The 22,703-nt window shown below is 38.0% G+C and overlaps 1 protein-coding gene across 3 annotated transcripts in view; it reads right to left on the reverse strand.

Annotated features, from left to right (window-relative positions):
* Positions 1–22,703, reverse strand: part of SHC3 (SHC adaptor protein 3) — a 163,654-nt gene that overhangs the window by 100,648 nt on the left and 40,303 nt on the right. For all 3 annotated transcript variants that reach the window (XM_008992779.5, XM_017971770.4, XM_054253670.2), the window contains exon 2: positions 3,357–3,427. In XM_008992779.5, coding sequence (XP_008991027.1) covers positions 3,357–3,427 — 71 coding nt within the window. The remainder of the gene's footprint in view (positions 1–3,356; positions 3,428–22,703) is intronic.

Below are 22,703 nucleotides of genomic sequence, written 5' to 3' on the forward strand. Positions count from 1 at the left end.
TAGTAAAGGCAGCCTGTCTTAAAACTGCACAATATGCATTGTTTCCATCCCCAAATGAACTTGTGACTAAACATCCATATAACACAGAAATGTATCAAGAGAAAGGTAGAGAGGTCACAGTGGATGCATGGGTGAAGGAGGTCCTTCCCTCGGGTCATGGTGCCCAGCATGTAGTCTGGTTGGCTTCCCCATTGCAGGAAGTCCAATGAGGGTGCACACCCAGGCTCATGCACATAATACATACATAGAGTTGGGATGGAATGCACATGGGTAAGGATGCTCAGAGACATGATGAAATGGAAAGATTGTGAGGTGAAAGTTTTTACCTTGGACTTTTGTTTTCTGAGAGCGTTTATAGAATGTTGGAAGCTGGAAGTGACCCAAGAGTTGAGTTGTGCTAAGTCTTCCAAGTGAACTCTTAGAAAAGAAGAGAGGGTGAACAGAGTTGCAAAGCTGTGCTGAGGTCTTGTCTGGCCTGCTCTTCTTCAAGCTGAAGATGAAACCCACCATGGAGAGGGCTGGCAAGGAGACCACCCCCATACCTGCCAGGTTGTGATTCTCACCAACATCCACAATTCAGACATCTCCAGGCTCCTGTTCCCTTCTTCATCTCACCAGGGCTTGTTTGCTCGTTTGTGCAGACTCAAAGCCCTACTGAATGCTAACACTTTTAGATCAAGATCACATGGTCACTCAGCTAACTTCTAAGCAAAGTCTCTCCCATGATTATACCTAACAGAAAAGTATGCAATTTCATAGCATTCAGTCCATTCATGCTCTGATGGCTGATCCACATGTTCCTTCATTTATACCTATGCCTTGTTGTTTATATAGCCGGCCACACTCTGAATGAACTACAATATATAGACACTGACATCAGTGATACATGTCTCCTCAGAAACCAGCCAATACACTGAAAAAGAACAAAAAAGGAAATACCTTTCCAAAAAGAAAGATATTTTCCTTTCATATGTTTCCAACTAAGAAGATTTTATGCATATTCCTGGGTAGTTTTCAAAACACCTCAATTCTGAAGTGGAGTCCTCACATTTGTATATACAAAGTGAAATGCTGGGAGTGAAGCTCTGCTGTAGGGCAAAATTTTTAATTGAACAGAGAAGTAGGTATTATCTCCTTATAAAAATTTTTTTTAATAAAAGGTGTAACTGGAATGTCTTTGGAAACCAATTTTCCTGGTGCCTATATAATATAACTTAATTAGAACATTAGACTTCCCTATAACCTTCCAAGAATCTCTTTAGTATATAAAGTAATCCATGGCGATGGAGTTTAATCACAGGTATGTTTAACACTTAGTTACCACAGAGACCTTAAAAGCTCCACAGTGTGCTACATCTACAAGACATTGCTGTATATTCTTCAACTGGATGCAAAGGCCTTCATTCTGAACTTGATTTGTCAATCTGTTTCCTTTGAGTGACCTCCATCTATTAGCTAAAGTAAGAAACATGTCACATGCTAAAAATGATGGAAGAGACAGAAAGCATCATGGAGACAAGCAAATGTAGCTCTCAAGAAGTCTAATAAAACCCAAGGCAATTCTGGCACAAACAGAATTCAACACCAAGTTTCTTAAGTACGAGAATCATGCTCCACTTGCCACATTATGCTGTGTCACCTTCCCAAAAATCTAAATGGAATGGGATTGAAGAAAGACATCAAAACCTCCAAATCCATCAATGCCTATTACAACTGCTTTCTTCTACAATGTTATTACCCAGAGAGTTCTATCCCAGAGAGTCCCAGGAGTTGTATCCTCATCAAAGAGAAAATTGGAATTATTCACTTGTTCTCCCACCCCACCACTACTCCAAGGAGTAGAACTTGTTCTGTGCCCCTCAGATGCCCCTCAATCATTTGTGTACACACCTTTCTCCAACACTGAGAGGCCTAGCAAAGCAGGATAGCCATGTTGTCCAGCACGTTGTATGTGCACAATCAGCAATACATGCTTAAGATTACATCAGGAGAGCTAAAATGGCATGAAATCACCTCAGAAATCCTAGCATCTGGAAAGGGAACCCAGTAGGAATGGTTGACAGTTTTCTCCCAATTGACTGTAATTTCTTTAAAAACAATCACCACACGGGAGAACATGACCAATGTCACACAGTTTCCATATTCCTCCAGGCACTGGCTCAGTGCTCTGCCCATGATGATGCCACTGGCATACCTTTTCATGAGTAAGGTGAATAAATGGCTAAGCAAACACTCAAGCTTTTTCTTTTAACCACAGTACTCCTCTATTCAAAATACCATTCCGTCATCTTTGAAATTTTCATAAACCATTTTCTACAAATATGTGGAAGTGGATTCCTTCCTTCATGTAGATTACTGATACATTCACAATCTGTGTTTCAAGGCACTTAGGAAAGAGAAAAAAAACATTAACTATTTAACTATGAATATCTTCAGTGAGGAAGAAGAGGTATTATTATGGTCCTTAGAAAAGAATTGAGGTGTGTATGTTTCTTAGCATCTAATGACTACAACCAATTGCTTTCTAAATCTTTACACTTGGCTTGCTAATCCAAATATATACAACAGAATGATTTGAATAAAGTAAATATAAGGTATTTTTCTGAGGTTACTTTTTAAATTAAGTGACTGCATAAGTGCCAAAGCAACCTAAGCTCCTGACCACAGAAATGTAGCAGTTTCACAGACTCTGTCCTAGCTGTCCAGTTCTCCTCTTCAAGCTGGCTTGAAACTGGCATTTTTTGAAAGATGTAAGCTCTACTAGGAGCTATACTAGAGCATAACATCTTATTTTTTAAAAAACAGTGCTTAAATACTGGCCCTCAAGAAGCTTCAATTCTACTTGGTGGTGGAGAATACATAAAACCTGTTCAAAGTCACAGACACCTTAAAGAATGGGTCTGCTTGCTGAATGACCTACTCCTATGGCTGTTTCTACTTCCAATTCTATTCATTTTACCCTCTGTGTATACTATTGGAAAGTCTCCCTTGACATCTTGATTTTCTTTTTTAAAAAGAACATGGCTCAGTACATTTTTAAATACCAATCTTGTGTTCGAGTTTCACACGTTAAAGAAACAAACATAAATACTCAGCTGCTCCATATGTCTGCAGCTAAATTATAAAAAGAGTGTGCAAGGGCAAAATGTCCTTCAAGGTACTTTGGCTGAGAGAGACACATCGCAAACATGGATGAACAACCACATGTCTTGAGACAAGGATAGTCCTGAGTCACTGTCACTAGCCACCAACTCTCCAAGGGTCAGTCTTTACTTCTAAAAATGTCTGAGCTGTTAACCTCTGAGATATTTCCTTCTGAGGTAAAATCACAGAAGTCCATTTTCAAGCGGGCTTACCTGGTAATTTGTGTTCTTGTACTGAAGTCAAGAGACCTCATTGAGCGCAGAACTTCAATGCACCCCAGGTACTGCAAGAGGAAAAAATGTAAATAGTGAGCCCTAAGAACTGAGATAAAGAGACAACTCCTAACTATACAAGGACATTTTTGGGAGCCATACACATTTCTTAAATCACACTTTAACTTTAAATTCTATGGTGAGGTTTGTTTTGTTTCTATAAAAGCAATAACTCACAGCCACAGAAAATATCATGAGTGGTTAGATTGGCACTATACTGGACTTTTCTGAAACCTATTCATATTTTCATCTTACTTGGATGTACACTTTTTAAAGCTTTCGTTGAGGTATAACTTATATACTGTGAAATGCAAGCATATTAAATGTTTAATTCAATGATTGTTTAAGCATATATTTGCCATGAAACCACCACCCAGACTTCAACATTGTATTTCTAGTCTTTTATGAGGCTTCTACAGGTTTATAATTTTTAGAGAAACAATGAAAACATAACATGGCCAACATTTTCATCAACATCAAATGTCATTGTCTAATAAACATATTTTGGGTTCTATGAACTATATAGATTACCCTCAAAGGTGATTAACTTTGGTTTACCAGAAGGTCCTCTTCTGCATGATTATAAAACTTTAGAAGCTCAGTTTTATACATCTAAATTTATAGCTAAATTTTGATCAGTTTCACACATGAAAATGTGTATGTGTAAGTATACGGACATAACCAAAGTTATGGATAAATAACTAGATACAATTTTTATGTTCCAAAGCCTTTGGGGAGTTTGAAGATATAAATTTTTTAGATAAATGCCTTAGATTTAGCAGGAAGAGATCTCATGGTATGGTACAGAAAAATATGCATTTGAATTATTTAGAAAATATAAATTGGAGGCTGGCTTTGTCATATCTTCTTATAAACTTTAAATTTTCCTGAGCCTGTCTCTACACCCATAAATGTCATTATTATTCTCACCATTGCACCAGCACCAATATCACCATTGTGACCAAAATATGTGAAGACCACAACAAACTTTGCAGACTCATGGGATTACCACACCTAACACCATCAGAGTTATGTGACTACCACTACAACCATCATTATGGAATTACTTGAATACCTCAACTACTCTGGCAGTATTAAGAGAATACCACTACCAAGACAGACATTTGAATAGCACCACCATCATTATGTGAGTTCCATGACCAATGTCACAGAGAAATATTAATTAGGCTACCATCAACATTGCAGAGTTATGTGATTATGACAACCAACATCACAGGTTCTTGTGAATTATAGGACCAGTGTCACAGGGGTATGTGAATACCAGCAACAAAGCCACAGAATTACCCAAATACCACAGCCACCATTGCAGAGTTACATGAAAACCATGACCTATGTCACAAAGTTATATGAATACCACAACTCAAACAGAGTTATGTGAATACCCTGAACACCAGTGTTCAGAATTATGGAAATACCACCACCACCATGCTGTCCCAGATTTATGAGAATTGTGAAAATCCACAAAAAAAAATGTGGTAGAGTTACATGAATACCACCACAATCACTATGGAATTATATAAATATCACAACAATGCCATAGAGTTATGTGAAAAATGTGAACAATTCAGAGTTATGTTAACACTACCACTACCATTACAGAGTTCTATAAATACCTGCCCCACCTTGGATGTATACAGTCAGTCTACATGTGTGCATGTGCCCCATTCACAGATTCAACAAACTGTGGATTAAAAATAGTTAAACTGATCAAAGTAATGCAAATAAACAATTCGGTATAACAACTATTTATATTAGGTATCATAAATAATCTAGAGAGAATTCAAAGTATATAGGAGCATATACATAGGCTACATATAAATACTATACCATATTATATAAGGAATCTGAGCATCTATTAATTGTGGTATCCTAGAGGGTACTGAAACCACTCCGTGGGTGCGAGGGGATGAGTATATTTATATAAATAACATGACTAGAGTCACAGCATTATGCAAATACTCCATCCATTATCACAAAGTTAAGTAAAAACTATGACCAATGTTGCAGTTATATGAGTGCCACCACCATTGTTGCACAGTGATGACCTGTAACCTCATCCAGCATTACATGTTTATAAGAATACTACCAGCAGGAGCAATGCAGTTATGTGAATATAATCCCCACCACTATGATATCATAAAGTTAGGTGAATACCACTACTACTGATGTCACAACATGAAGTGAATACCACGTTCAACATGACAGAGCTATGCGAATAGGCAACCAATGATACAGTTATGGGAATACCACCAACACTACCATCACAGGGTTATGTGAATAACACAACCAAGTTGCAGGGTTATCTGAATACCACAACCACCATCACCGTTATATGAATATCGTGACTACCAGAGTAGAGTACCACCTGCATCAACTTCATGGAATATATGAATAACATGACCAACATCTCAGAGTTAGATAAGTACTGCCTTCTCTGTCATTGCAGAGTCATGTCAATGCCACCATTAATAACTTACAGATTTATTAGAATAACACAGCCAATTTTGCAGTTACCCATATATGACCATGACCAATATCAAAGAATATTGTGAATACTACCATGACTAACACCACAGAGCTATGTAAATACCACCAACAATAATGATGCAAAATTATGTGAATCCCATAACTGGCAAGGGAGTTATGTGAACACCACATTCACTGTCAGAGACATTATGAATACCACAACAGCCAATGCTGCAAAATTGTGTGACTATCATGGCAAATGTCATGGGTTCACGTGAATACCACTGCCACCCATAGAGATGTATACAAATACCACCATCAGCAATGTCAGAGTGCCATTTGAATACCACCAGCAGTACCAATGCACAATTATGTTAACACCATGATGAATCTCAGTTCTGTGAATACCATGACAATCATCTTAGAGTTGCAGGCACATCATGACGAACTGCACAGTGCATGTCAATCCTACTACCACCAACATTGCAGAGTCACGCAAATACCAGGATCACATTCAAAAGATTATGTGAACACCATGAGTAATGTCATTGATTTATATGACCGTCAGCAACAACACTGCAGTGTCACATGAACAGAACGACAATGTCACAGATTTACCTGCAGACAGCCACCAATCTTGCACTTAGAGTAACACAACCACCACCATCATCACAGAATTATGTAAATGTAATGATCAATATCACAGTTATGTGAATAGCACCGTAAACATTGTAGAAACATGTAAATACCACCAGCACCAATGTCACAGTGTTAGGCAAGTACTAAAACCAATGTCACAGTTATGTGACTATCAGCAGCAGAACCATAGCACAGTTATGTGTGTACCACCATCAATGTTGCAAAATTATGTGATACTGTGATGAAGCTTGCAGTATGGGACTATTCTGACAAATTTCGCAGTTATGTGAACCCCACCACGAATTCCAATATTGCAATCATGTGAATACCACAACCACAAGTGGAGAATTACATAACATCACCAAACAACATCACCATGTTATGAGACTAACATTACTACAGTGCTGTACAATTATGTCAACACCACAACAAATGTTCCAGAGTTATGTAAACACCAATAGAAACTTTGCAATCTGTGACCACCGCCATAGTGTTATATGAATACAACCAACATCACAGAGTGATGTGGATAGAACACCACACTATCACAGAGTTACGTGAATACAACCACCACCAGCACCACAGAGTTTATGGATACCATGGCTAATGTCACAGATTTGTGTGGATACCACAATCAAAGCTACAGAAATACATGAATATCATCAACACCAACAATACAGCATGACATGAAAACAACAACTGGCATCACAGTTATGCAAACACCATAAACAATGATGCAAAACTATGTCAATACCAACACTCAGAGTTACATGAACACTGTGATCTTCCATGTCACAGTTATGTGAATACCATGAACAGTATCACTGTGTTATGTAAATACCACCACCAACATCACAGAATTACGAGAATAACTCCATCAACGTCACAAGGTGAAATGAATACCATGAACAACATGGCAGAATTATGTGGATACCATGACAATACTGCAGTTCCGTAAGTACCACCGACACCATGACAGAGTGCTGTTTATACCACATCCACTGGCACAGAATCATGGGAATGCCACTGTCACCGCTATCACGTGAATAACAACCAGCATTGCAGAGTTTTGTAAATATGACCATAATCAGCACCACAGATTTTCGGGACGATGCCCTGTTCCTCTGTCATAGGGTTAAGATCACAATGGAGGTTGCAGATTTATGTAAATATCACAATGTACATTGAAGAGTGATGTGGTTACCATCACTAACATATAGTCACAGAATTGTGTAAATAGTACCACCACTTCTTTTACAGTTATGTGTAGCCTGGGCCTAATTTCTTGGAATTACATGATTACCACCAACACCACCTTTGCAGTGAATGTGAATACCAGCACCAATGTTGCAGACCTGAATTGCCCTGTCAAGGGTATGCAGCAATTTGTCCTCTTAGCACCCGTGCATAACCAAGCATAGTGGTCTCTATCCTTCCCAACACTGCGCAGTGTCAATTTTCTGAATCTTTGCCAAGGATAAGCAAAAGTAATTCATTCTGTTTTAGTTCTCATTTCCCTCAAATCTAAAGGTAATTTTTCTCACATGTTTATTGAGCACTTGTATTTCTTTTTCTGTTACTTGATTGTTCATATCTTTCTGCCCAGTTTTCAATTCGATTATTTAGCTTTTCTTATAGATTAATAGTTGTTAACTACTTATTCAATCATTTTTCTTTTGGAGGCATCTGCAGTTTATCTAACAAACATCATTGCTTTCAGTTGCTACAGGTATTTGGGTGAAAAAGAAAATCATCACTATAGTAATTACTATGATCTTATATGTTGGTCATTTGCTAGATGGCTTCTGAGAGTCCTGTTTTGCTTAAGAAGGTCTTCCTTAAGTTCTTACTAATATTCTTCTAACTTCTACTTCAATAATACTTACCATTTTTGCATTCATTTATTTTTTTATTTAATGTTTTTCATTTAGCTTTTCAATTCATTTAGAATGTGTTTTTCTACATAGGATATGAGAAGAGCTATGATATTTAGCTGCCAGATGGACTGTCGCTCATGTTCATACTACTTATTTAATAAGTCATTCATTTCTTCCTTAACTGAGGTGCTAACTTGGCAGTATATTAACTTCCTATTTCTGTGAGGACTTTTACCTGAATTCAATTCTGTTCATTTGTCAACTGCTGTCTCTTGGATGTATATTTTCTTAAGAGATTTAAAATCGTTTTGTGAAGTTTCCTTACCCCTCAAAAACAATTTAGATTCTGATTGAAATTTCATATTATAGTCTATACTTTTCTTCTACAGTATAATCCAAGGCACTTTTTTTTCAAGCTTTAGTCACTACTGGGAGTAAGAGTGTCATTTTTTTTCATTCCATCTCTACCAATTTTTTTTTCTGACAAAGACAAAAATCTATTGACTTAGGGTAAAAAGAGAAAACTCAAGCAGTGGGCTCCAGAGACATGCAAAACTGGATTATGAAAGCTGAACAATGGAGCCCAGGAAATCTTCTGGTGCCAAAAAGACTGAAACACAAATGGAAATGGAAAGTGTTAGAGTTTAGATCCATCTGCCTTATAAGAATTCCAGAAAAAGACAATTTTACAAAGAAGAAAAGAAATATTCAAATATCAGCAAAACAAAATGTTTATTTTTAGAGACAGGGTGATCATTTTCCTGGCTCCCAGGAGAAAAGCGAAGAACGATACACGGACCCACAGTAGCCTAATTTCAGGACACACAGATCAAGAGAGAAACATTCTAGAAGTTTTCCAGGAGTAGAAAAAAAAACAGACAGGTTACTTAAAAAGGAAGGAGGCGTAGAATAATTTTAATGTTCGCTTTCAGCACCAAATACATGAAGACAAATAACATCATCAAAAGTCTGAAGAATAGAAATATTGAGCCAAGAATCTTATATGCACCCAAACTAGCAACCCAGTAGGAGGGCAAAGCGAGGACTCAGAAAGTTAACCTCCTACAGACACTCTGAAGGAATTATTCCGGAAAAACAATGAATACAAAGAAGAGGAGGATGTGGGCTGGAAGAAACAATGATGATAAAAAAAATCAGCAAAAGTTATAGATACGCCTTATGCCTTAATAACTATTGATGCATAACTTTAAATACGCGTTTTTGCAATGATCAAAAACTAATATCCCAGGAGATCTAAATATAAAAGGTATGAAACCGATGTCAAGGAGAGGTGGGAGAAGAAAAGGAAAAGCATGGCAAGGACTGCTCAGTTTTATGGAAGTAGATCCAGAACTGCTTAATTCCAGGTAGCAGTAAAACATTATGTTTATATATGTATATACAAAATTATATACTGCTGTAAAAATAGAATGAAATAAGAGACTTTCAAACTACTACAGAACAAAAGGAAGAAACAAAAATCGCCTAACCAGTAAAAAGAAGGGATACAAATAGAATATGAACAGATGAAAGGCAAAGATAAAATATAAACATCAGTAATAGTTCCCAGTACCTCAGTAATCATAATAATCATAAATGCATCAAACCTGCCAATTAAAAGTCAAAGCCCTTCACACTGGTTAAAAATATATATGTGTTAAACAAAGTGATGAAGACAAAGAAAATACAAAATGCATACAACATTCTATATCAGACAAATGCTAGCAAAAGAAAACAGGGCTTAATACGGGGAAATACCTGGTTTACAACAGCAAGAAAGAAAAAACAAAATGAATTTAATGAGAAATGTACACAATCAAATTGAAGAAAACTTTAATGAAAGATGGATGAATAAAAGAAAACCCGATTATGTGGAAAGACATGCCATGCTTTCTGGATTGGAAAATTCAATAGAAAAATACGCTGATTCTTCCCCCAATTAATCTACAATTTGACTGTGATGACAATTAAGTCCCAAAAGCACTTTTCCCCCAGAACTTGGGAAATTAATTCCAAAGTATATTTAATAAAAGAAGATCCTTAAGAACACAAAGAAATTTCTGAAGAAGATAAAAAGGAACTTGTGAAAATAATGTGGGAGCAGTCAAGTCATACAAAGAATTAGAAGACAGTCCAGGAGAAAGAGCACACATGTCCATGGGAACCATTGAGGAAAAGATGAGCTATAAAGTGATGCTGTGATTAGCTAGTGCAGTAAGAAGAGAATCCACAGAGCAGCCCAGCCTGGTGCCATTATGCAAGGTTGTGTAAGGCATGTGTTAGTGTGGTGCAGATTGGGATATTCTCCCCAGCATGTCCAGCCTACCCCATACCCAAAAATAAAGGCTAAAATGGTTAAAGAGCCAAACCTAAGAAACAAGATACAAAAGCATTAATAAGAAACTAGAGAATAATATCTTTATAACAAGACCTAAAATTTGAAGGCCATTAAGTAAACTCATGAAAATCAATAGTTTTTGTAGAACAAAACAAATGACATAGGTAGCACTAAGAGGCAAGTGAAAGACTGAGAAAAATGTAATAAATTAAACAAAAGCTTCAATATCCAGGGTACTCAGAGAGTTTCTGTGAGGCATTAAGTCAGTCCATCAACTCCATAGAAAAACATAGACCAAGGGTACAAACAGGAAATTCACAGAAGAAAGGCAATTGGCCAACATACATCTGTAAAGACTAGTAATCTGGGAAATTCAAATTAACACTGAAAAAGCTCTAAGTTTTCACCCAGCAGAATGGTTAAATTTGGTGAGAACACAAAAGAATGGGCCTTCTCACATATTCTTCTAGCAAATGAAATTTGGTGAAGCCTTCTTGGAAGACTATTTGGCAGTATCTATGGATATACAAAATACACACGCCTTTTGACCCACTAACTTTATTTGTAGAACTCTATTCATGTGTACGTGTGTAAAACTGTATAAAGATATTTATCACTTTCTTTCCTATATAGAGTGAAATTTTGGAGTCTGGGCCATAATTCTCAGAGACACAATCTGAATGCCACAATCCCAAATGTGGAAATCCCAGAAAGATCAGAATTCAAAAGATATAATTCTGGAAGAAAAATTAAATTATTTAAAATAAAATAAAAATGCAATTATTTTAAAATAAATATTATTAAAAATAAAAATTTTAAATGTAAAAGAAATTTATTTACATTTTAAAAGGGAATTTATTAGAGAAACATATAAAAACACAACCAAACACTTCATAAGCCACTTTACACAATAAACTAGGCAATAATAACATATTTTGCAACATACACTTTGTTATGCTAATGACAGTCACATGGGTATAAGTTACAGGCCTACAAATCATATTCATATCCTTAAAGCTTATATAAATGCTGTCAACTGAACTATTGTGATGGACAACCTAAGTCTTTTAATGAAATCAATCAAAAACTGTGCTGGGTCACTACCACATATGTAGTCACCCAAAGAAATAAGACCAAGAAATTCTATCTTTCACCAATGCAAATGTACAAAAAGAAAGAAGTTTCCATTTTTATTATTTTTATTTTTATTTTTTATTTTTGAGATGGAGTTTTACTATTCTTGCCCAGGCTAGAGTACAATGGCATGATCTTGGTTCACCACAACCTCTGCCTCCCGGGTTCAAGCAATTCTCCTGCTTCAGCCTCCCAGGTAGCTGGGATTACAGGCATGCACCATCACGCCCCAGCTAATTTTGTGTTTTTAGTAGAGACAGGGTTTCTCCATGTTGGTCACTTTGTTCTCCAACTCCCAACCTCAAGGTGATCCACTCACCTTGGCTTCCCAAAGTATTGGGATTACAGGCATGAGCCACCTCGCCCTGCTGAAGTTTCAATGTTTTTAAGTATACACACAATGCTTACACACAAAGTCAATGTTGTGACAATACATTCGTGTGGAGTCAAATTTGCATGAAAGTGCATAAAACAAATTAGAACTCTCTAAAAGTCTTTACACAATTTATACCTCCAGTATTGGCAATGATGCAAAGATAAAATGCATAGCATAGTAAATTATAAACAAATAATACTAACAATTTAAAGTAGTGGGGGAAAAGATTTTAAAGACTTTAAAAACCTAAAAAAGTCAACATAAAGAAGTATATTATGAAGATAAATTACAGCAATTGCACAGAGGTGGTCCACAACAGCTGGCCAACTTTCACAATCATTAACTATATTTTGAAGTCTCGCATCATGATAAACTACTGCTTTTTTTCTTTTAGGTCATGGCTCTCCTTGGAGAATACATTCACATTCATTTTCTTCATGGCAATGCAATTGAAATTCTTCCATAATTCAATATACCCCAACACAAGCATTCCCTATTAAAATTTTCCATCTTCTGTGCCATGCTTCTGTTTTGCTTTGGACACTTGGAAATCCATTTCATATGCACTCATATACAGACCACAAATTTGGTGAAAATAATACCAGTGATAGAACAGCAACACTATTGCATAAATGTCCTCTTATCCTGTCATGAACATAATTATTTCTGAAGCAGTCAGTAACTTTGCTACCTTCCTCAGGCAAATGAAGCTTTAATTCACTAAAAGTCCTGGAATGTCACTAGCTGGCAGGAACGCCAATGCAGACAAACGATGTGTTTTTAAAGTTTTCATCATTGCCATATTACGTGGCCAATCTACTCATCTGAATTGTCTGCCAAATGCATTGTGCTGAATGGAAAAAAACAACCTTTAATGGCAATACATTGAAATGTACTTTTAGAAGGCTTGACAATACCTAATTCCAAATCTGCCATTATGGCTTAGGGATTCAGTTAAATGTTAGGGATTTTAGGCCAAAGGCAACTATTTTTAAAACAATGCACACTTAGATTCTCCAAAAGATACCAGCACTCCCTCCACATTCTATTAGTTAAAGCAAGTCAGGGAGTCAGCCAGATTCCTTGGGAGAGGACGACCTAAGGGTACGAACCTGAGAAGACTTGGCTCACTGTATCAGCCTTTGGAGACATGCAGGCAGAGAGAGGAGACTTGGATGGAGCAGGTGCTGCCAGGGTCGGGTAGAAGGAATTGTGGGAATGAGGCCTTTTACCTCTAAATACTTCTGTTACCAAGCAATGGACTTGCTTCCTGATCAGCATAGAAACCAATACTATGGCGCCAGCTTTTGTGAAAAGAAAGGCTTTATGGTAAGTCAACTGGCAAGGAGACAGGAAGTAAGGCTCAAATCTGACTTCCCAAACTAGGAATGGGTCAAGCTTTTATGGCATTTCTAACTAGTCCCAGGTGATGCCAATGCAGCCGATCTGCTAGGTGGGTGGTGTTACCAATTAAGAGTTTAAAGCTTTTTCCCATTGCACATGCCAGGGCTATAAGATGCAATTTTGGCTCTGCACCATCTGTAACAACTTAAGCAATGATTAATTGGCTTCAGCTGGTCCTGTGGTTATACTTCTGTTTTGTTTAAACATGTAACAAGAATGTGTTTACTAATTACTTGCACAACTTCAAAATAATAAAAAAAACTAAAAATATTTTCCACCACACAAAAAAGATCATGCTTAATAAAATTAGACTTCCATAGTGAATCAGAGCTGCTCACAAGGTAACCAACAGATGTCTGGTGACTCCAATTAGAAGCTATCTAAAACTTCCCTCCTCAATGATCCTTTTGAGGGTCATCTCATTCTGATGAGGGATGAAAGAGGGAAGTGGAGGCAGTGAGACCAGCCTGACCTCCTCCTCCAACAAGTCTCAGGTGGGCTTGTTCATGTTCATCATTGAAATCCATCCTCCTGACTTCAGGAATTGGTCAGGGATGAGTGTGTGATCCCAGCCAAGCCAATGAGATCTGGGGGTGTTGCTGGAACTGCCTGGAGCACCTATTGCTTTTGTGTTTGACAAAGTCAAACCTAGCTTTGGAGAGCTACACATCATTCTATCCTCCTGTTTCTTGGCCACCAAACTTTCCTGGTCAGAGGTAAGAAGAATTCATGGATAATTAACCCTGGTGACTTCTACCTTCGGTGACTATTAGAGCCATCTTCTAAAGTCCGTTTGGAATTATGGTGTCCCAGGCCTGTTGTTTCCAAGCAGTGCTCATAAATGGGAATATCATCCATGCTAGACCTGATGGCAAATCTATTATAACGTGAACTTTTTACTGAAGTATGCTGACTAATTTGCCTTTTAGACATCTGATACTGGGCAAAAAGGAGTTTCTTAAATGACTTTAAAATACTTAAGCAATCATTCAGTCATTCAATTGTAGCTAATAATAATAGAAGCATTTGTTTCCTAATTATATATAAAAACTCCCACATTGCCAACAAACATTTGAAAAAAACTCATCATCACTGATCATTAGAGAAATGCAAATCAAAACCACAATGAGATACCATCTCACACCAGTTAGAATGGCAGTCATTAAAAAGTCAGGAAACAACAGATACTGGAGAGGTTGAGAAGAAACAGGAATGCTTTTACACGGTTGGTGGGAGTGTAAATTAGTTCAACCATTGTGGAAGACAGTGTGGCGATTCCTCAAGGATCTAGAACCAGAAATACCATTTGACCCAGCAATCCCATTACCGGGTATGTACCCAAAAGATTATAAATCATTCTACTATAAAGACACATGCATACATGTGTTTACTGCAGCACTATTTACAATAGCAAAGACTTGGTACCAACCCAAATGCCCATCAATGATAGACTGGATAAAGAAAATGCAACATATATACCATGAAATACTATGCAGCCATAAAAAGATGAGTTCATCTCCTTTGCAGGGACATGGATAAAGCTGGAAACCATCATCCTCAGCAGACTAACACAGGAACAGAAAACCAAACCCCACATGTTCTGACTCATAAGTGGGAGTTGAGCAACGAGAACACATGGACACAGGGAGAAGAATATCACAACTGGGGCCTGTTGGGGAGTGGGGGAAAGGGGATGAAGAACATTAAGACAAATCCCTAATGCATGCGGAGCTTAAAACTTAGATGACGGGTAGATAGGTGCAGCAAACCACCATGGCACATGTATACCTATGTAACAAACCTGCACATTCAACATGTGCCTTCCAGAACTTAAAGTAAAATAAGTAAATAAGAAATCTGGGGAAAAAAAACGAAAGCAAAATCTCCTGCATCACTCAGTTGATAAATGTCTATCTGCACCTGTTAAGATGTACTAGGAGGGAGAAACTAAATCTTGCATTGCATTCAAAGACCTTAGAATTTACTAGTCACGCCCGAGAAAGTCATCATGTGAGCAGCAAAAGAAATCCGCAGAAGCCAGAATCAGAGATAAACTGCTGGGACTCAAGGAAGGGGACCGTGGAAGAACATACATAGGAGCCGTGGGTCTGCAGCAGTGGGTCTCTAAGTATGGTCCTCAGGCCGGCAGCTTCAACATCAACAAGGAGCTTGTTACCAACACAAATCCCAAACCTCCCACAAACTTCCCAGGAAATTCAGATGTCCAGTTAAGTGTGAGATTTGCCTGTGTGAGTCATCTAAATTTCCCAGCTTGCTTTGTCTTATCAGTGTTTTTGTTCAGGCCAGATAAATTCAAATCTTTGTTCTCTAATTGTTTAATGTCAGTTTTTTTTCAATTAAGTCTCCTTGAGCCTGTTTTCTTAAATGAAAACAGTGATGATGATGTCTACTTCCTGGATTTATTGTAAGTATAAGTATCTCACACGGCTCCTGGCACACCATATTGTCAGAGGCATTTGAACCAGAGCGACTCCAACACCATCTTGAATAGGGGCTGGGTAAAATGAGGCTGAGACCTATGGGGCTACATTCCCAGAAGGTTAAGGTAGTCTTAGTCACAGGATGAGATGGTAAGTCAGCATGAGACACAGGTCATAAAGACCTTGCTGATAAAAACAGTTTACAATACAGAAGACCCGCCAAAACCAAGATGGTGATGAGAGTAACCTCTGGTTATCCTCACCACTACACTCCCACCAGTACCAAGACAAATCCCAGGCAACATCAGGAACTTTTCTTACATGGTCTGAAGAGGGAAGGAACACTCAGTTCCAAGAATTGTCCACCTGCTTCCTGGAAAATTCATGAATTATCTATCCCTTATTTAGCATGTAATAAAAAAATAACCATAAAAATGGGCAACCAGGATCCCTTGGGGCTGCTCTGCCTATGGCATCTCCATTCTTTTATTCCTTCCCTTTCTTAATAAACTTGCTTTCATTTTACTCTATAAATTTGCTTCAAATTATTTCTTGTGTGAGATCCAAGAACCCTCTCTTGGGGTCTGGATTGGGACCACTTTCAGGTAACATCCTCCTGGGGAATCATGGAAGTGATTACTGAAAAGACCCCTGACCCAAAGGAAAATCATCTGCACACAACAGCAATTGGCTAATTTGGGGTAAGTAGGGTGCATATACCAGAGTAAAGGATGAGATTGGGTTAGATACCCAACTTAGGGGAGTTAGAGACTCTCCTAAGACAAAGTGGGTTAAAGGCCCCTCTTAATAAAAGGCAAGGATGCTTGACCAAACTTGGGTTCAAGACCCAACATAGGAAGGTTAGAGTCCTTCCTAATAGTTAGCAGGCTAGAGGCCCCATTCAGTAAAATCTGTCTTTGCTAAAAATGGGTTTGGCACCACCGAATGCTAACTGCTTTTCTCTCTGAATTAATCTGCCTTGCACATTTTGCTGACAGCTGTGGGTGAAGGGATTAAGCATGTACAGAATCATGGGACGTGGGGAGCTTTTTTCTCCCCAAAAGGGGAACCTTGAGAGCCAATAGAAATGCTGGAAAAGATCCCTTCGCTATGGACAAATTGCCTCCTGAACTTTTGATTCAGCATTTCTGAGGTGGGTGGATCTTTCTCTGGCCTCCCTGAGGTCCTCACCTTCCCCACCCTGATGCAGGCACTGTTTTTCTCTCTCCTTTTTTTCTCTCTGTGCAAACTAGCTGAACGAATGGTATAAATCACTGTTTATCTCTTCTGTAAAGTTTTGATTGATCGGAAAAGGATTTGCAAGGCTAGTCTTAAGCTATAGTGAATCTGTTGTACTTCGTGATATAAATTTGTCTTTCTGTATCTTTCTATCAGAAAGGGGGTACCTTAGTATAGAACAGGGGCTTAGGACCCCATAAGCCTATGGTTCAAGATGACCCAGTAAACTGTCCCAGTTTGTCCTGTGAGTTTGACCTTGTAACCACGTGGTGGTACTTTCTTAGTCTCTGCCATCCAGTGAAAAGGAATTTTGGAATTCATGTCCTAGTTAGCCCTAAAGAATGTCTTAAGCAGTTAAAAGCCTTTGCAAGCTCAAAATTGATTTCTTTAGGCTCCTTCTGGGAAGAGCAATGAAGACTGCCCAGTGCTGTAGCTCAGTAGCTAAGGCTTTCTTTTCACAGTGGTGGTCTGGGTTCAGGGTTCAATCCCTGGCTTAAGGAATGAGTCCTTTCGGGTTTGATATCTGTGTGACCTTTGCCATTTTTTAATTATCTTCCCCTCCATAATGAACAACTTCTGGCTTCTCTTCTTGAATTTTTCCTTTCTCTACACACCTGGGAGATTACTTTTGGTAAAGTTCAAAAGCCAGAAATATTGGCCATTTGGCATGTCTAAATTCAGATAATAAGAGATTTTAAACAATTTTTTTTAAAACAGTGCTATGGTAAAAAGTCAGCTTAATTGAAAGTGGATATTCAAGCTCTAACAGCCTGGGGCTCCTTGAGAAAAACAGAGGAGGTGCCACAGACCCTTTTCTGGAAAAATCCTCTGTTTTCCTGATGAAACCCTAGGAATTAAAAGTGGATAGATCTCTCTCAAAATCTGAGGCTCTGTTTTGTTGTGCATTGGGTTTTCCTACATTTTTTACTTTGGGAGTATCAGAAGTTACTTTCCATTATGAAAGAGCTTTATATGTAATAACTAGGTAGGAAATATACTTTGGGGAGATAGCTAATGGCAGTTATGGGGGGATACCTGCCTCTTTGCATGTTTGTATCAGAGAAGTATGCTCTTAGTCACCTAGAAGGTATGGCAATGTCCCCACCCCACCCCCTCATTGAGAAATAAAACTCCCACAGGAGATGGGCTGATTCCCTCTTCTGGGGGATATACAATCCAGTATAAAAATGGAACCCTTAATTTTTGATGTCTGGTTTGCCTTCTAGCTGTGCCTGCTTTTTAGGCTGCAGAAACTTCACGCTTTCTTGGCCTTGTTCCTCCAAGGGCTCCACCCTGAAATGAGTAATCCAATTAAGAAACATAAATAAAAAATCATACAACTACTGGATCTTCTTCTGTCTGTCAGTGTATTTATATATGTTGTCTATGTGATGTTTATATATTAAAGGGCTTTGATTAATTGGTTTAAAAATTAGAGCTTAAATAAAATATTTTGTCACAAAAAGAAAAACTATAATGCATTTTGGTCCACGTGACTTTAGTGAGCTTTGAGAAAATAAAGCCAGTTTTAAAGATTATTGGTAAAATAAAAATGTCTTCAAAGTTTAGACATTTGGTCTAAATTACACAGATATTAGGTCGGGTTTGCTAAATGCTTTAAGGTCATAAACTGTTTCTTTGACTTTTAAAAATTGTTCAGATTCTCTACTTTGGAGCATTAGATTCTAGATAAGGCCTGGGGACATGTGAAGAGCCATGCCCCCTAGCCATGCTGGAAAAAGCCAGCTGTTATCTGCACTTCTGTCTGGTGTCCTTGGCTCCATACCTGGTACATAACTATGATCACTCATGAACCAGGTTTTTCACCAAGAGTAAAAGTTAGCAGTGTAACGTGTGTTTAAGACTACTAAAGAAACTGTTCTACATGCAAGGAGTGTAAGGAAAATAGAATATATTTTTGTTAAAAGATTATAAGGCCTGGGAATGTGAATTACTTGCCTAAGTTTAAAGGGTAAAAGGATGGTTTTAAGTGAGATAGAAAAAATTTAAAGGTTTGAACAAGTTATGGAAAGTTTATAAAAAGTTGTTAAAGAGATTCTGTGTCTGAACAAATTATCTAGAGTTAAAGGGGGTATTATTCAGTTTTTCTGTAAGTTGAACATTAAAATAAAAGTACAACAGGATTTTCTCAGAGCACTAATCTGCTCTTTAATAAAAATTGTAAGGAGTTATAAAAGTTTGGTAAGTATCTTAGCTTACAGTTGAACTGATTAAGATTGGATAGATTTATCTAATAATTATAATTCTTATGTTAAATTATTGTGTGCCACAGATGTAACCAAAATTTCCTTGTGAATTGTTACTTTAAGAATGGCTCGCCGGGCGCTGTGGCTCAAGCCTGTAATCCCAGCACTTTGAGAGGCCGAGGCGGGTGGATCACGAGGTCAAGAGATCCGAGACCATCCTGGTCAACATGGTGAAACCCCGTCTCTACTAAAAATACAAAAAATTAGCTGGGCATGGTGGCGCGTGCCTGTAATCCCAGCTACTCAGGAGGCTGAGGCAGGAGAATTGCCTGAACCCAGGGGGCGGAGGTTGCGGTGAGCCGAGATCGCCCCATTGCACTCCAGCCTGGGTAACAAGAGCGAAACTCTGTCTCAAAAAAAAAAGAATGGCTATCTTAAAACATTTTGTCATCCACAGACAATTGTTCTCTTGTTTTGATCCTCTTCAAAAGGTGGTTTAGAGTCAGCTACAGAATTTGACAGGTATTATTAAATGCAGGTTTCTGATAACTTTGGGGACTGTAACATTAGAATAGAGGAAAAAACTTTAAGGGCTCTCATGGAGAGCTGAAATGTTCAATTAATGTTAAGCAGAACAGAAATTAATAGGCTGAACTAATAGAAGACTGAAGTAATCAATTTTACTTTTGCTTAAAATGTGGCTGATCCTTTGTTTTGTTTTTGTTTTTGTTTTTTCAGAGTTAAGGAAACTTTTCTTTTGAGCTATTTAAAGCCTTTAGCAATTGAGTAAAATATACTCCTGTAAACAAAATTTGGAGTATATTTGTTTCTCTTTACATGATTTCTCCAGAATTTAGAAATGATTTGTAATCTTAATTTATGGCAGTATAAATATTTGTATAAGTACAACAATAATGTTTTCTTTTGCAACAGGAAACAATTGGAGAAACTGGTTATTTTACCAAGGTTTTGATTGGAATGGTGTGCTTTCCTATAAGAAATCAAACTTGACTTGTAGAGTCAATAAAAGCCCCTTGGGAAAACTGGCCTCATATTTTGTCTACAACAGTTCCTGTGCAGGGTTCCTCACCTGTGGTAAGTAAAGAATGTCACTTTCAGACAGGCCAAGAAGCTCCAAGTTGTCTTGAGACCTCAAAAGGAGAGGAATTTACTCAACTTAGGTATTTGAGGGTACAAACCCATGGCTGGGTTCAGCTTTGAAAAGTCTTATCTAGGATTCCTTTTATGGAAAGGAATTCCATCATAGCAAATTTAAAAAGCCTATATAAAAAAATTATTTTTGCTGCACTTTATACAAATAATCTGGTCAAGTGTAAGACTAAGGCTTATTTTTGCAAGCAAATTAGTCCTATTATGATTTATCTTTAGTAAAAATGGGACACTGGAGAGAGAAAAAAATTATATTTCAAGCACTATGGTACACCTGTTACAAAATTCTGGTCTCATCAGTTGTTTTTGAGGGTTGTTTTCCTGCAATTTAGACTGACTGCTTATTCCTGTGAATCAATCAGTGATCTCTGGCTACAGCACAGAAGAAATGAGATGGACGGGTAATGTAAAAACAATCTGTATCAATATTCTAATTCTCGGCACATACCGAAATCAGCTAGCAACCCCATATCGGCTTGGTTTCAACAGTTGCCCAGTTCATAGAAAGCCTTCCTGTTTAGCCTACTTGGGATAATTTTGCCTAGTTTGCTTTGCTGTAGTAGAATATATTGCTGTCATACTTCTTGCATAGGAATGCAGGATAAGCTTACTCAATGTTCTCTTAAATTGAGCAGTTATCAATCTTTCAGATATCACCTTTTGTCAGAACTCTAGAGTCATGAGTAACCCTCTCCAAACTGATACTTTCTGACTGAGCTCCTCTCTACCCTGAGGAGACCCAATAGTTAGGCAGGAATATCATCACCACTTTTCAGCCTGAAGAAATTATAAAAGATGAATCTTTGTCCTTCTACAACCCTTAGGATTAAAGCTTCTCTTAGAAAAAGGAGGGGAGAAACATGTCAGAGGCATTTGAACCAGATCAACTCCATTTTGAATGGTGACTGGATAAAATGAGGCTGAGACCTACTGGGCTGCATTCCCAGGAGGTTAAGGCATTCTAAGTCACAGGATGAGATAGGAGGTCAGCAGAAAATACAGGTCATAAAAACCTTGCTTATAAAATAGCTTATTGCAAAGAAGCTGGCTTAAACCCACCAAAACCAAGAGGGCAACAAGACTGACCTCTAATCCTCCTCACTGCTACATTCCCACCAGTGCCATGACAATTTACAAATGCCAGGCAATGTCAGAAAGTTACCCTATATGGTCTAAAAAGGAAAGGAATGCTCAGTTCCTGGTATTACCCACCCCTTTCCCAGAAAAGTCATGAATAATCTACCCCTTGTTTAGTGTATTATCAAGAAATAACCATAGAAATGGGCAACCAACAGCCATTGGAGCTGCTCTGCCTGTGGAGTAGCCATTTACTTATTCTTTCACTTTCTTAATAAATTTGCTTTCATTTTACTCTATAGATTTGCCTCGAATTCTTTCTTGTGTAAGATCCAACAACCCATTCTTAGGGTCTGGATTGGGATCCCTTTCCAGTAACAATATAGCTGCAGTGTATTAGTCCATTCTGCACTGCTATAAAGGACTACCTGAGACTGGGTAATTTATGAATAAAGAAGGTTTAATGGACTCACAGTTCCACAGATTGTACAGGAAGCATGGTTGGGGAGGCCTCAGGAAACTTACAATCATGGCAGAAGGGCAAAGGGGAAGTAGGCACGTCTTACATGATTGAAGCAGGACAGAGAGAGAGTGATGGGGGAGGTGCTACATACTTTTAAACAACCAGATCTTATGGGAACATACTCACTGTCATGAGAACAGCAAAGGGAAAATCCACCCCCATGAGCCAATCAACTTGCATCAGGTCCCTCCCCCAACATTGGGGATTACAATTCAATATGAGATTTGGGTAGGGACACAGAGCTAAACCATGTCATGGAGATACCATTATTATTTTCCACTTTAGTCCAGGTTCACAGAAGCACCTTCATATACATGGCTGAGGACTCAGTGACAATTCACACTTAGCTAAAAATGGCTTAAGTTTCAGTGTGTT

Source organism: Callithrix jacchus, chromosome 1 (assembly GCF_049354715.1).
Source record: "Callithrix jacchus isolate 240 chromosome 1, calJac240_pri, whole genome shotgun sequence".
Lineage (NCBI taxonomy): Eukaryota > Metazoa > Chordata > Mammalia > Primates > Cebidae > Callithrix > Callithrix jacchus.